The 12,254-nt window shown below is 51.7% G+C and overlaps 1 protein-coding gene across 1 annotated transcript in view; it reads right to left on the bottom strand.

Annotated features, from left to right (window-relative positions):
• The window catches only part of ZNF346 (zinc finger protein 346), a 126,649-nt gene extending 116,665 nt beyond the window's left edge, over positions 1-9,984 (bottom strand). The window contains exons 1-3 of the mRNA XM_085618309.1: positions 9,828-9,984; positions 9,136-9,239; positions 7,173-7,271 (exon numbers count right to left, since the gene is read on the bottom strand). Coding sequence (XP_085474435.1) covers positions 7,173-7,271; positions 9,136-9,239; positions 9,828-9,879 — 255 coding nt within the window. The 5' untranslated portion in view covers positions 9,880-9,984. The remainder of the gene's footprint in view (positions 1-7,172; positions 7,272-9,135; positions 9,240-9,827) is intronic.
• Positions 9,985-12,254: the final 2,270 nt, after the last annotated feature.

The following is a 12,254-nucleotide window of genomic DNA, read 5'->3' as shown; positions in this document are numbered from 1 at the left end:
GCTCCCTCCCCGCATGACAGGGCCCGAGCCCCGGCCCTCCAGGTGTTACCCACAGAAACAACCCGCACCCCGTCTCCAGACGGGACTCCTGCCCCCGGACATCTCTGTATCATGGGGCCGAACCACTACCGGCTCACTCGCCCGGCCGCCATCTTGGACACTGCACCACGAGGCCGCGTGCCTCAGCTAACCCTGGGCCTGGCCAGGCCCCGACATCGCGGCACCACCATCCACCCAGGAGGTGAACGGACCACTTGGCAGGTCGATGGGAGAAAGAAGTGTCGCTGGCTCTCCCCCGCCAGGTGCCGATCGCCCCCCAGCTCCCCCGGGCGCTGGCTCCACCCCCCTGCTGGGTGTCTGGACTCCCTCATCCCGGACCTCCCGACCTCCAAGTGCGAGGGTCCGGACATCAAAGGGCGCCAGACCTATAACTGGGGCAGCTCCAGAGCAGGAAGGCAGTTGTATCCTGGAGTCGAGAGACACCGTGAAGAACTCATCCTTGACGGACTACCGGCGCTGCCGTAGCCCTGCCTTGTGAACTACCGTCCTGCCTGCTGGAGCTGCCGCGGCCTTCTGCATCCTCCATCCTCGTCGGGACCTGCTGGCGCTGCCGCGGACCGTTGTAACGACCACCTTCACCGGGTCCTGCTGGCGCTGCCGCGGACCGTTGTAACGACCACCTTCACCGGGACCTGCTGGCGCTGCCGCGGCCCGTCCATCTAGAACACCGAGCTCGAGGATTGTGAGCTATTCATCATATCATCGCATCTACCAGATTGGTAACAAGACTGTCCCGCTACCCCCTTTCCCAACCAAGAGACTAGAATCGAGGGGACCCCTGAGTCCAGACCTCCTTGTACCATTCTATCGTACCTAAGAGATCGCTTATAAAGAACGTTAAACCTTATCCTTGTGTGGTGTACATCTGTGGGGGGGGGGGGGGGGGGAAGTTACTCGTCTGTACGATCGCTGGAGACGGCTCTCCCCGGAGACCTCTCCCCTTGTCCTCGGCCGACCCTCCCGGTCCGTCTAACATTGGTGGCCAGCGGCGCGATTCGAATCAACGCGTAATCGTACAGAGTAGCTCACCCCACGACGAAACCACAATGTCAACCAAAGAGAGCGGATCCACCGAGAAATTCCAGATGGAGAAATTGGAAGAGTACAGCCATCGTGAATTGAAACAATTCTGCATTGAACTAGGCATTGCTACCACCGGCCTGAGTACCAAAGACGATTTCAAGCACGCCATTGAGTCGTGGGCAGAAACCGGGGCCGCCAGATCCCCGGACCAAAACATTGCAGCATCAGAGAGGAACACCACGGCTCCCGAGGAGCGAAGAACGGGCCTCTCGCAGGAAGAGATCCAAGAGAGAGAAAAAAACAGACTACATGAGTTAGAAATGGCACGGCTCAAAATGGACGGTGAACTAAAATTAGCCGAACAAAAACTGAACCTAGAGCATCTGCGGCTCCGAGAAGAACGGGAAGAAAAACAGAGGCAGAGAGAGCTCGAAGAAAAGAGATTAGCATACGAACACGAGCGCAAACTGGCAGAAATAGACCTACGGAAGCAGAACAAAGAACTGGAGGTGCCCGAGCGACCGCGCACCCCGGGAGCGACAGAAAAGAAAGTCCACATCCCCAAGGATGTCGTTCGAGAGTATGTCCGAGAGGACGACATACAACAGTGGTTCAAGGCCTACGAGATCGCCATGACCTCCCACCGGATCGATCGAAGTGACTGGGGAGCCGGTCTATGGGGGAGGTTCGTCAATGAAGGCCGCGATGCCCTGTTACAGCTCCCAGACCATCAGATGTCATCCTATGACCACATGAAGGCTGCCCTCCTCACCCGATATGGGCTCACACCCGAAATGTACCGCCAGAGGTTCCGAGACTGCACCCGGATCCCGGGTACAACTTGGGTGGAATATGTCAACTATTTCAGCCGAGCCTTCGAGGGTTGGATCAAGGGAAGCCACGTAACGACCTACGAGCAACTTTTTAATCTCATGGTGTGGGAGCACCTCTCTAACAACTGCTTCGTCGAGCTCAGGCAGCACCTCCTTGACAGTAAATTGACTGACCCACGGCAACTCGCCGCCGAAGCTGACCGGTGGGAAAGCACCCGAGTGGGCCGGAGAGGGCCGCACGAACAGAACCGGACCAACCAAGGTCAGCACCGTCGAGGAGGAGGAGGAGGCCAGGGACGAGGAAGAGACACCGTCCCGGCCGCTCCCGCTGCCAGCACCCCGCCCCCGGCCAGCCGGGGCAACCCCCCGATGCGCCCGGGGTTCCGAGCCAATGTCACGTGTCACCGATGCCAGCGAGTCGGCCACTACGCCAATGACCCGAACTGTCCACAGAACCAAACTCCGAGACCCCGCCAGGTAGCTGCCGCCGCCCTGGGGGGAGAACAAATCTCCGAAGGACAGGAAGTATACGAGCAGGAACAACAAGAGTGGGAACCGGCCGCCATGGTTCTAGCGTGCCTAGGGGGAAGAGACATGGTCCCGCGGGCTCCCCTACCCGCCAACACCAGAAAATATAGTCAGTGGGTGAACATTAATGGACGCCGGGCCGAAGCACTACGTGACACGGGGGCCAGTGTGACGGCCGTCCGCTGTCACCTAGTAAAACCAGAGCAGATCCTGCCGAACATTCTCTGCCCCGTCCGTTCAGCCGACAATTCGGAGAGTCTATGTCGGATGGCCTGCGTCCCCTTCGAATGGGGAGGAGTCTCCGGCATGTTGAAGGTGACGGTCCGAGATGATGCCCCCGTGGACTGTCTCCTGGGGAATGATCTTGAGAGTTCCCCGTGGGCCGCCGTAGAAAGAAGAGAGCACCTGGGGATGTTGGGCCTCCCGGACTGGGCGTGCGTAACCACCCGGTCCATGGCCGCCCGTGCCATCCCCCGACCAGAAGAACCAGAATGGCCAGCACCTCCTCCCCCGATCGCTCCAGTAGAGGACACCGACCATACCGACCCCCCAGAGCAAACCCCCGAAGGGCTCGCTCAGCCCCAGGACCTTCCCAACCTGGCTCAGTGGCGTCAAGAAGGGAGGCCCACCCAGGAACAGTTCCGTCAAGGACAGAAGACCTGTCCCTCCCTCGAGGGACTCCGCCAGCAAGCCCTCGCCCAGAGCGCAGGGGACACCACCGGAGCCCATTGGATCTATTGGGACAACGACCTATTGTACAGTGAACAGAGAATCGCGGAGTTAGGGGCCAGTCGAGTGCTGGTGGTGCCCCTCCGTTTTAGAGACTTCCTGTTAAATTTGGCCCACGATGTCCCTCTGGCTGGACACCTGGGCCAGGACAAAACCTACAGTCGCCTGGTGACCCACTTTTTCTGGCCAAAGATGAGAAACGACGTCCTCAACCACTGCCGGTCCTGCCCCACGTGCCAGGCCAGCGGGAAGAGCGGCCGCAAACTCAAAGCACCTCTGCAACCCTTCCCAGTTGTCACCACCCCGTTCGAGAGGGTGGGAATAGACATTGTGGGGCCCCTGGACCCCCGTACAGCACAAGGACATCGGTTCATCCTGGTACTGGTGGACCACGCCACCCGCTACCCCGAGGCTGTGCCCCTGCGAACTGTAACAGCCCCGGTGGTCGGCCGGGCCTTAATGGGGATCTTCTCCCGGGTGGGCTTCCCCCGAGAAGTCGTCAGCGACAGAGGCACAAACTTTATTTCGAAGTATATGAAGTCCCTCTGGCAACAGTGCGGTGTCACCTACCGATTCACGACCCCCTATCACCCTCAAGGAAACGGACTAGTCGAGCGGTTCAACCGCACGCTCAAGGGAATGATTGGGGGGTTGGAAGAGCCCCTCCGTCGCCAGTGGGATGTACTACTTCCGTGCCTCCTCTTCGCCTATCGAGAAGTTCCCCAGAAGTCCCTCGGCTTTAGCCCTTTCGAACTCTTGTACGGGCACCCTGTGCGAGGGCCCCTCAGCCTAGTCAAAGAAGGTTGGGAGATGGCCCCCCTAAAGACCCCTCCAGACGTCTTCAAGTACCTCCTGACCCTACGCAATCAGACCAGGCGATTCAGAGAAATGGCAAAAGCGAACCTTGAGGCCAGTCAGGAGGACATGAAAAAATGGTACGATCAAAATGCCTCCTCCATCGAATTCGAACCTGGCCAACAAGTGTGGGTGATGTCCCCCACCGAACCATGTGCCTTGCAGGACAAGTGGACGGGGCCCTTCAAAGTGGTCGAACGCAAGAGCCCCGTCACCTATCTCATCGATATGGAATCTCCACGGAACCCCCTCCGGGTCCTCCACACCAACAGACTCAAACCCCACTTTGTGCGCTCGGAGCTCAGCCTCCTGATGGCTACAGACAGTGGAGCGAAAGACTCCGAGCCTCTCCCTGATCTCCTGAAGACTCGGGAGAAAGATGGTTCCGTGGACGGGGTCCGGCTCTCCGATGCCCTCACCCCGGAACAGCGCCAAGGCTGCCGGGACCTCCTGCTGCAGTTTGCTACCTTGTTTTCCCTCACCCCAGGGGTCACCCCCTGGTGCTTGCACGACGTGGACACTGGGGGACAGTCCCCCTATCAGACACCGGGCGTACCGCGTACCAGATCGGGTACGGGCCTGCATCCAAGAGGAGGTATCAAAGATGCTCACGCTCGGGGTCATCGAGCCCTCTGACAGCCCCTGGGCCAGCCCGGTCGTGCTGGTCCCCAAAGCTGCTGCCCCCGGCACCACTCCTGAGCTCCGATTCTGCGTCGACTATCGGGGCTTGAATGCTGTCACCAGAACCGACGCTCATCCCATCCCCCGAGCGGATGAATTGATCGACCGCATGGGGGCTGCCCGCTACCTCAGCATCTTCGACCTGACAGCGGGCTACTGGCAGATCGGTCTCACACCCCGGGCCCAAGAACGATCCGCCTTTTCTACCCCCGATGGCCACTACCACTTCAAAGTCATGCCCTTCGGCATGAAGAATGCCCCAGCTACTTTTCAGCGACTGGTGAACCAGGTCTTGGCGGGGCTCGAGGAGTTCAGCGCCGCCTACCTGGACGATATCGCTGTGTACAGCCGCCACTGGTCCGACCACCTCCACCACCTCCGAGAGGTCCTGCAGGCCCTCCAATGGGCCGGCCTCACAATCAAGGCCAGCAAGTGCCAAATTGGTCAGGGGTCCGTGACCTACCTCGGACACCAGGTGGGAAGCGGTCTGGTGGCCCCTCTGCAACTCAAAATCGCTGCCATCCAGTCCTGGCAGCCCCCAGTCATGCAGACCGAGGTCCGAGCCTTCTTGGGGCTCACCGGCTACTACCGGCGGTTCGTGAGGGACTATGGCAGCATTGTGGGGCCCCTCACGGGACTCACATCCAAAAACCACCCGAAGAAGATCAACTGGACCCCAGACTGTCAAGCGGCCTTCGAGAAGCTGAAAGCCGCCATGTGCACTGCCCCTGTGCTCCAGGCCCCCGACTACAGTCGGGAATTCATCGTGCAAACAGATGCCTCCGACCATGGCATCGGGGCGGTCCTCTCCCAGCTGAACTCCGAGGGACTTGACCAACCGGTGGCCTTCATCAGCAGACGCCTCCTGGCCCGAGAACAGCGCTGGAGCACCATCGAGAGGGAGGCCTTCGCAGTGGTGTGGGCCCTCAAAAAGCTCCGGCCCTATCTCTTCGGTGCCCACTTCCGGGTGCAAACAGATCATCGACCCCTGCAGTGGCTAATGCAGATGCGGGGGGAAAACCCCAAACTATTGCGTTGGTCCATCCCTCTGCAGGGGATGGACTTCACTGTGGAACATCGACTGGGCCAAGACCACGCCAACGCAGATGGCCTGTCACGCTTTTTCCGCCTCGACGAGGAGAGTCCCCAAGAGGATGGGTGACTCTCCCCGCCTTCAGCTGGGGGGGGACGCATGTTGGACAGGCCACATGAAGGGCTTGCTCCCTCCCCGCATGACAGGGCCCGAGCCCCGGCCCTCCAGGTGTTACCCACAGAAACAACCCGCACCCCGTCTCCAGACGGGACTCCTGCCCCCGGACATCTCTGTATCATGGGGCCGAACCACTACCGGCTCACTCGCCCGGCCGCCATCTTGGACACTCCCTCATCCCGGACCTCCCGACCTCCAAGTGCGAGGGTCCGGACATCAAAGGGCGCCAGACCTATAACTGGGGCAGCTCCAGAGCAGGAAGGCAGTTGTATCCTGGAGTCGAGAGACACCGTGAAGAACTCATCCTTGACGGACTACCAGCGCTGCCGTAGCCCTGCCTTGTGAACTACCGTCCTGCCTGCTGGCGCTGCCGCGGCCTTCTGCATCCTCCATCCTCGTCGGGACCTGCTGGCGCTGCCGCGGACCGTTGTGACTACCACCTTCGTCGGGACCTGCTGGCGCTGCCGCGGACCGTTGTAACGACCACCTTCACCGGGACCTGCTGGCGCTGCCGCGGCCCGTCCATCTAGAACACCGAGCTCGAGGATTGTGAGCTATTCATCATATCATCGCATCTACCAGATTAGTAACAAGACTGTCCCGCTACCCCCTTTCCCAACCAAGAGACTAGAATCGAGGGGACCCCTGAGTCCAGACCTCCTTGTACCATTCTATCGTACCTAAGAGATCGCTTATAAAGAACGTTAAACCTTATCCTTGTGTGGTGAACATCTGTGGGGGGGAAGTTACTCGTCTGTACGATCGCTGGAGACGGCTCTCCCCGGAGACCTCTCCCCTTGTCCTCGGCCGACCCTCCCGGTCCATCTAACAATACTTTTCTGCACCTTCAAAATGATCATGTCAGAATAGTGAGTCCCAGGATGTGTAGACCACATTTAGGATCCCCCCCCCCAGTGGTTGGGGATAAATGCATTTGAACTTCTCTGCCCGTGTTTGTTCTGAGGATCAATTTAAAATATTGTATTGACTAAAAGTCAGACATCTTGTTTGGCGGATTTAAATTCTGTTGAGTAGCCAGGATGTTACTTTGACACAGCACTGATTAACAAGCCCTCTGCATGCGCTCAAAGAAAGTTAGTCAACAGCTTTGCAGAACACCCACCCATTTACTTGATGAAAGTGCAAAATTCCAATTCGAGACAGAAAAAGTTGACAATAACCTTTTACAACTGAATAAACCGCAATATTTTATTTGTAAGCAAACCCCTCCCCCATAAAAAGAAGATGATTACCCCATCAAGTGAGCCATCAATTTTTAGTTTTTTTGCCGATGATTCACCCTCCTGGAGCTGGGCCATATACCTTCGAGTTTTGTTTGCATGCTTTTTGCTCTGGAAAGAACAGACAATGACAGTCAGCTAATTAGAACAGCAGTTGGGAAAAAGTATAATTTTTATATATAGGAAGCATACAGCCCACGTAAAAGAACAGTCCAAAACAGCAAATTATTTTCCCACAAACATAATTTGGATCAAGACTGTTTGCTTTGGCAGGCGAGTTGAAAATTGCTGATATGAGGAAGGAGATAAGGTGTAAAGATCATGGGGACATTCTGATAACTATATTGCTGCTATGGTTTAAAAGTGCTGCACACAAGGAAGAGGGCACTGTTGTAACCAATCCATATATTGTTTCCAAATTACAACAGTTATGGCTTTTGAAATAGCAGTCAATGAAATCTCAGGACTGAATGGGGCAGTATTCCTTGGACTGCCAATTTAGTGTTTGCACGTGCTCAAATGGCTTACAAAAGTTATGATAAAGCAATTGTTTGACAACAGACCGCCTCAAATTGCTGTTGAAATATGAAGATCATAAATAAGAGAATACATTGTTGGTGCACGACTATGTGATTTAATTAGAAAACCCTGCTTCCAAAAGACCGAGGTCTTTAACCTTCTGACGTGTGTTTTATTTTGTGCATCAAACTACTCAGACAGTAGCACGGGCACGGATATTACAAAGAGGCACTTTGTGAAATAGTATTAGATAGCTAACTAAACAGCAAAGCATCCCAATAGTCTTGGCACCTCACAGCTGAGCCACGTTTTAGAAGCACTGAAATATTATTGCAAATTAGTATAAAACCAACAATCGACAGATTGTGTCAGCGACATTATTGATGAAGTAATATAGCATAATAAGCGAGAGATTACAAAGATGGCATGTGGTAGGGGGGTGCACATGAGTTAGTGTTACCGTACTACTTTAATTACTCTAATTCCGGTCTTGAATGTTTGGGTTGTAGGTACTACTTACCTTTTATCAACCTTTAAACATATTCCTACGATGCACTCAATTCTCAGTCGTACCCATTGTGTATTGTTCCACACAGGATTAATGTTCGCAATTAAGTAAATAGCAAGGTTTCAGTCAGACTAAAACATATGGCTTATGCAACACTACATTTGGTAAAGTGCTTTGCCCCCACTAAGTTTTCAAACATTGCCGTTCCTGCAGTTTCTATTGGAAATATGTGGCTTCTCAAGTTCTAACTGGAGGCCCCGAGGCTAAATGAATATGTGAAATTAATGTGACTTTGTAAAGCGCACGTCCATCCAAAAAGGGCCTCTTGGCACTGAATAACAGATGTTTGTTTGTTGTTACCCATCTCAATGGTACCCATTTTACCAACCTCACATGGATGAAAGGCGGAGTGGGCCTGCTGAGATTCGAACCTGTATAGAAAATAATGGTCCTAGACCAATTGCCTTAGGAAGGTATTCTGTAAGTCAAAATCTATGAACATTAATGAATACCTTCCTAAGGCAATTAGTCTAGGACCATTGTTTTCTATACCGTGCATTATTACCCAGGTCCATGGACTAGTATGGGTCACCCCATTATTTTGTAATGCAATACGAACCTGTGACAATGAGGTCGAACACTGACCCTTGCAGTTGATGCATTAGTCCACTGAGCCACCAGACCCATTTAAACTCTCACAAAGCAACAAAGAAGAATATAAAACAGAAGTCGTATACAAGCGCATTGCATTCAAACCTGGGGCACCGAAAAAGCAATCCCCATCGTACCACTAGAGTAGTGCCGATAGACACGAGCTCGCAAATTGGCTCAATTCGCAAGTATTTGTGCTTATAACTAAAGCCTTGTCCATTCGCACATGGCGAACAAGCTTTACGTAGAAACACGAATTAAATAACGATTCTAGAATTTACATTTAATCTTCAGCACCTGATAGTGCGCAAGCTTCTGCGACTCAGAGATGAGAACGGCACTGCAAACTTTACACTGGGTATCGGTGAAAATATGACTGTTCTCCCGGATGAGGCGATGCACTAAAAGACAAGAGAACATAATAGAACATTACAGGGCTTTGACCACCAAAGGAATTAGAAGTCACTGATGAAAGATGCAATAGCCTTGCTTCTGCACGGAAAAATCTGACAGTGCAGGGTAAACACAAAAACGTCACTTGGATAAAAACAGAGCACTTAAAAGAGAACGGTTCAGACACGAAAGAGTAAAGGGATGTTCGCCAGCAAGTGTGGCTTGATAACCGAGACATGCTCGCTGACAAGAAAAACTGACATCACACCCTCCCCCCCCCCCCCCCCCAGCTCCCCAGCTCCCCAGCTCCCCATATTCTCTTAATCAAGTAGCTTTGCACCTTCTGGTACGTTAAAGAAGGCCACAATCTCTAATCAAAACTAGGTTTCTGTTAGAATAAGCTCATCTCGAGGTGTCGACCTACCTGAGGCGATCACCCCTATGGTCTAGTACATACCACCTATGCAATAACACCTCTACTTCTCCTTCAAGTCACCACCTGTGAAGCTCGCATACACCCACCCACTGAAGCTCGCACAGACCCATGTCAATTTCACTATACTGTAGGTCGTCGGCTTTTCCCTCTCTAGTCTCACCTTCCTCCTCGCCAACCGCCATATAAGGGTCAACCTCCTCTTGTTCCGCCATTTTCTCCCTCTCAGTGCTTTCAGTATGCACTCTGCAGCAGAGAACGGAGAGGAGACGCAAATCTAATTCTCGCGAGACAGACCTGCCTGACGTAACACGGGAGTGAAGCAAGTAGCGCATGCGCTTTAGACTTCCGGCGCATTCTAGCGTAGGTTGGAGTTTACTGATAGGTATGGTGCGCGGTCGTATTCCTTTTACGAATTTGTTCTGTGTACTCCATGCGACCGCCGTGATGTTCAGATTATGCAAGAGCGGTCGTTCGTTTCCCATCTCTTATCCATAGGCAATTACAAAAGACTTCTAACTGCCTGTTTCTAACATGGCTGCCGAAGGACAAAAAGCCGGAGATGCGTTGCCTAGGTGATACTAATGACAGTCAAAACTACTTTTGAAAACAAGCATCTACAATGCAATAGGTCTCGCAATTATAATTGTTTTGAGCTATTGGCATTGTAAATGTTGTTTTTTTTCCCCTACGTGAAGCATTAATCAAATGGTGGAATGCAAAATGGCAAAAGCTCACTTTGTTGTAATTGTGAAATCTATTGCATTGCATTTATACTAGTGGGAGTTGTGTACTGTAAATGGTACTGGCTTTTATTAATGTTGGTGCTGAATGAAAGATGTTTATTGTTACCCAACTGAATGGTACTCATTTTATCAACCTCTGATGGATGAAAGGCTGAGTGGACCTGCTGGTATTTGAACCTGTGACCATAAGGTCAAACACAGGCTCCTGGAGTGGATAAATTAGTTCACTGAGTCACCAGACCCGACTAACATGGATTGGCAATGCCAAAGGTCGTGGCAAGCTAGCAATATTTTTATTTTTTTCAAGAATAAGAAATAGACAAGACAAATGTAAAAGTAATAAAAAACACTGCATTCTAAAAGTGGTGTGTCTATGTTTGCCATAAAAAAAGGAAGTAAAAAATGGCCCATCGCATTAACCAGTAAAAAAAACATGAAATGATAGAAGAAATTAAAGCAGATGTTAGCCTATCAACCCTCGTGTGGAAGTGGACTACTTTTTATGTGGATGGATACATGTGGAAGAGCAAAATACTGTCACTCACGGTGAAAGCGGATAAAAGCTGAAGTGGCCTGACCCACTGGGATGTAGTGTGAGGAAGGAAAATGTGAAAATAAATATGTATATATTTGTAATATGATTTTTGGGGAAAACATGAGACTGACGCGACAATTAAAGAAGTCTCTAGGGCAGACCTAAAAAGCTAGACACACTACATTTATAATACAAGGAGGAGAAAGATTTTATCACTATGGTACTGCAGTGAGGGGCATATGGAAATGCCTGCTGGTGCTTTTCTGCCTTCAGTATATAGGTTTTTGCTTTTATTTGATTATTAACTAGCCTATGTATCATGCTATGGAGACAGAGAGAAACCCTTTTACCTAGTCTAGGTCTGTCACAATAGCTGCCAAGAGTTACCGTGCCATATCGTGATACCATTGCTTTATTCCTAGCTTTTTAACCAAAAGCACATTGGACTTTTCCCATTGTAAGTATTGGCTTAAAAGTCCAAGCTTTTACAGTTCAGTCCTTATCTGCTGCCAGTTTCAATGTGTGTCTGTGCCAATTTTCACTGGGAGCTGGCAGGATTGCGTGCCAGCAGTGCACTGACCATACCCACGCTGAACTTTCCCCATGACTAATATAAAAAGAAAACTTTAAAATGTGTTGTCAAGTTGCCTCAATAACCCCTGTATGATAAGTAGTGTAAACAAAGACAGAAAGAGCATTTTAACAAAGAATGCAGACAATTTTTCTCTGGGAAAGGTGGCAACCCTATGCCACAAGATGCACCGTAAGACAAGCTTGCTTTGTTTAGCCTTAGTCATCCATTGTTGGGATTGCTGAGCCATTAATTACAGTGCTTTTTGGCATTTCAATACGTTTTTGTTTAAAGAAAATGACAAATAAAGTGGAATTATGATTTTGTAATGAGCACATGGAAGTACGGAAAGGCAATATATCCTTAGGCAAAAAGCCCTGACTGAATGAACACTCCAGGAGACTTGTACATGCGTCATTACGAAAAGTCAGCACTGTGGGTGGACTTCGGGCAGTGCTGTTTTCAGTCAGCAGCAGTACACAGGCTATCCGTGCACTTTCACTGTTCCCATCACAAGTCCAGGCAGGGAGACCATGTTGCACTGGAGGAAAAACAGGCTCGCTGCAAGGCACCTGGTGATCGGACAGCTATATGTATGAGACCGCTCACTCCATGTAACCAAAATTGTTATTAGGAATGAGGCCCATTTGCATGTTCCAAAGTGACCGGTGCTGCTTTGTGTTTCCAAACACAGAATATACCTCTGCCCAGGTGTCTCGCATGTCTGTTTTAAAGCAG

This window comes from Triturus cristatus, chromosome 7, assembly GCF_964204655.1.
Source record: "Triturus cristatus chromosome 7, aTriCri1.1, whole genome shotgun sequence".
Lineage (NCBI taxonomy): Eukaryota > Metazoa > Chordata > Amphibia > Caudata > Salamandridae > Triturus > Triturus cristatus.
The sequence above is the reverse complement of the archived record's forward strand: the minus strand, read 5'-3'. Positions and strand labels throughout refer to the sequence as shown.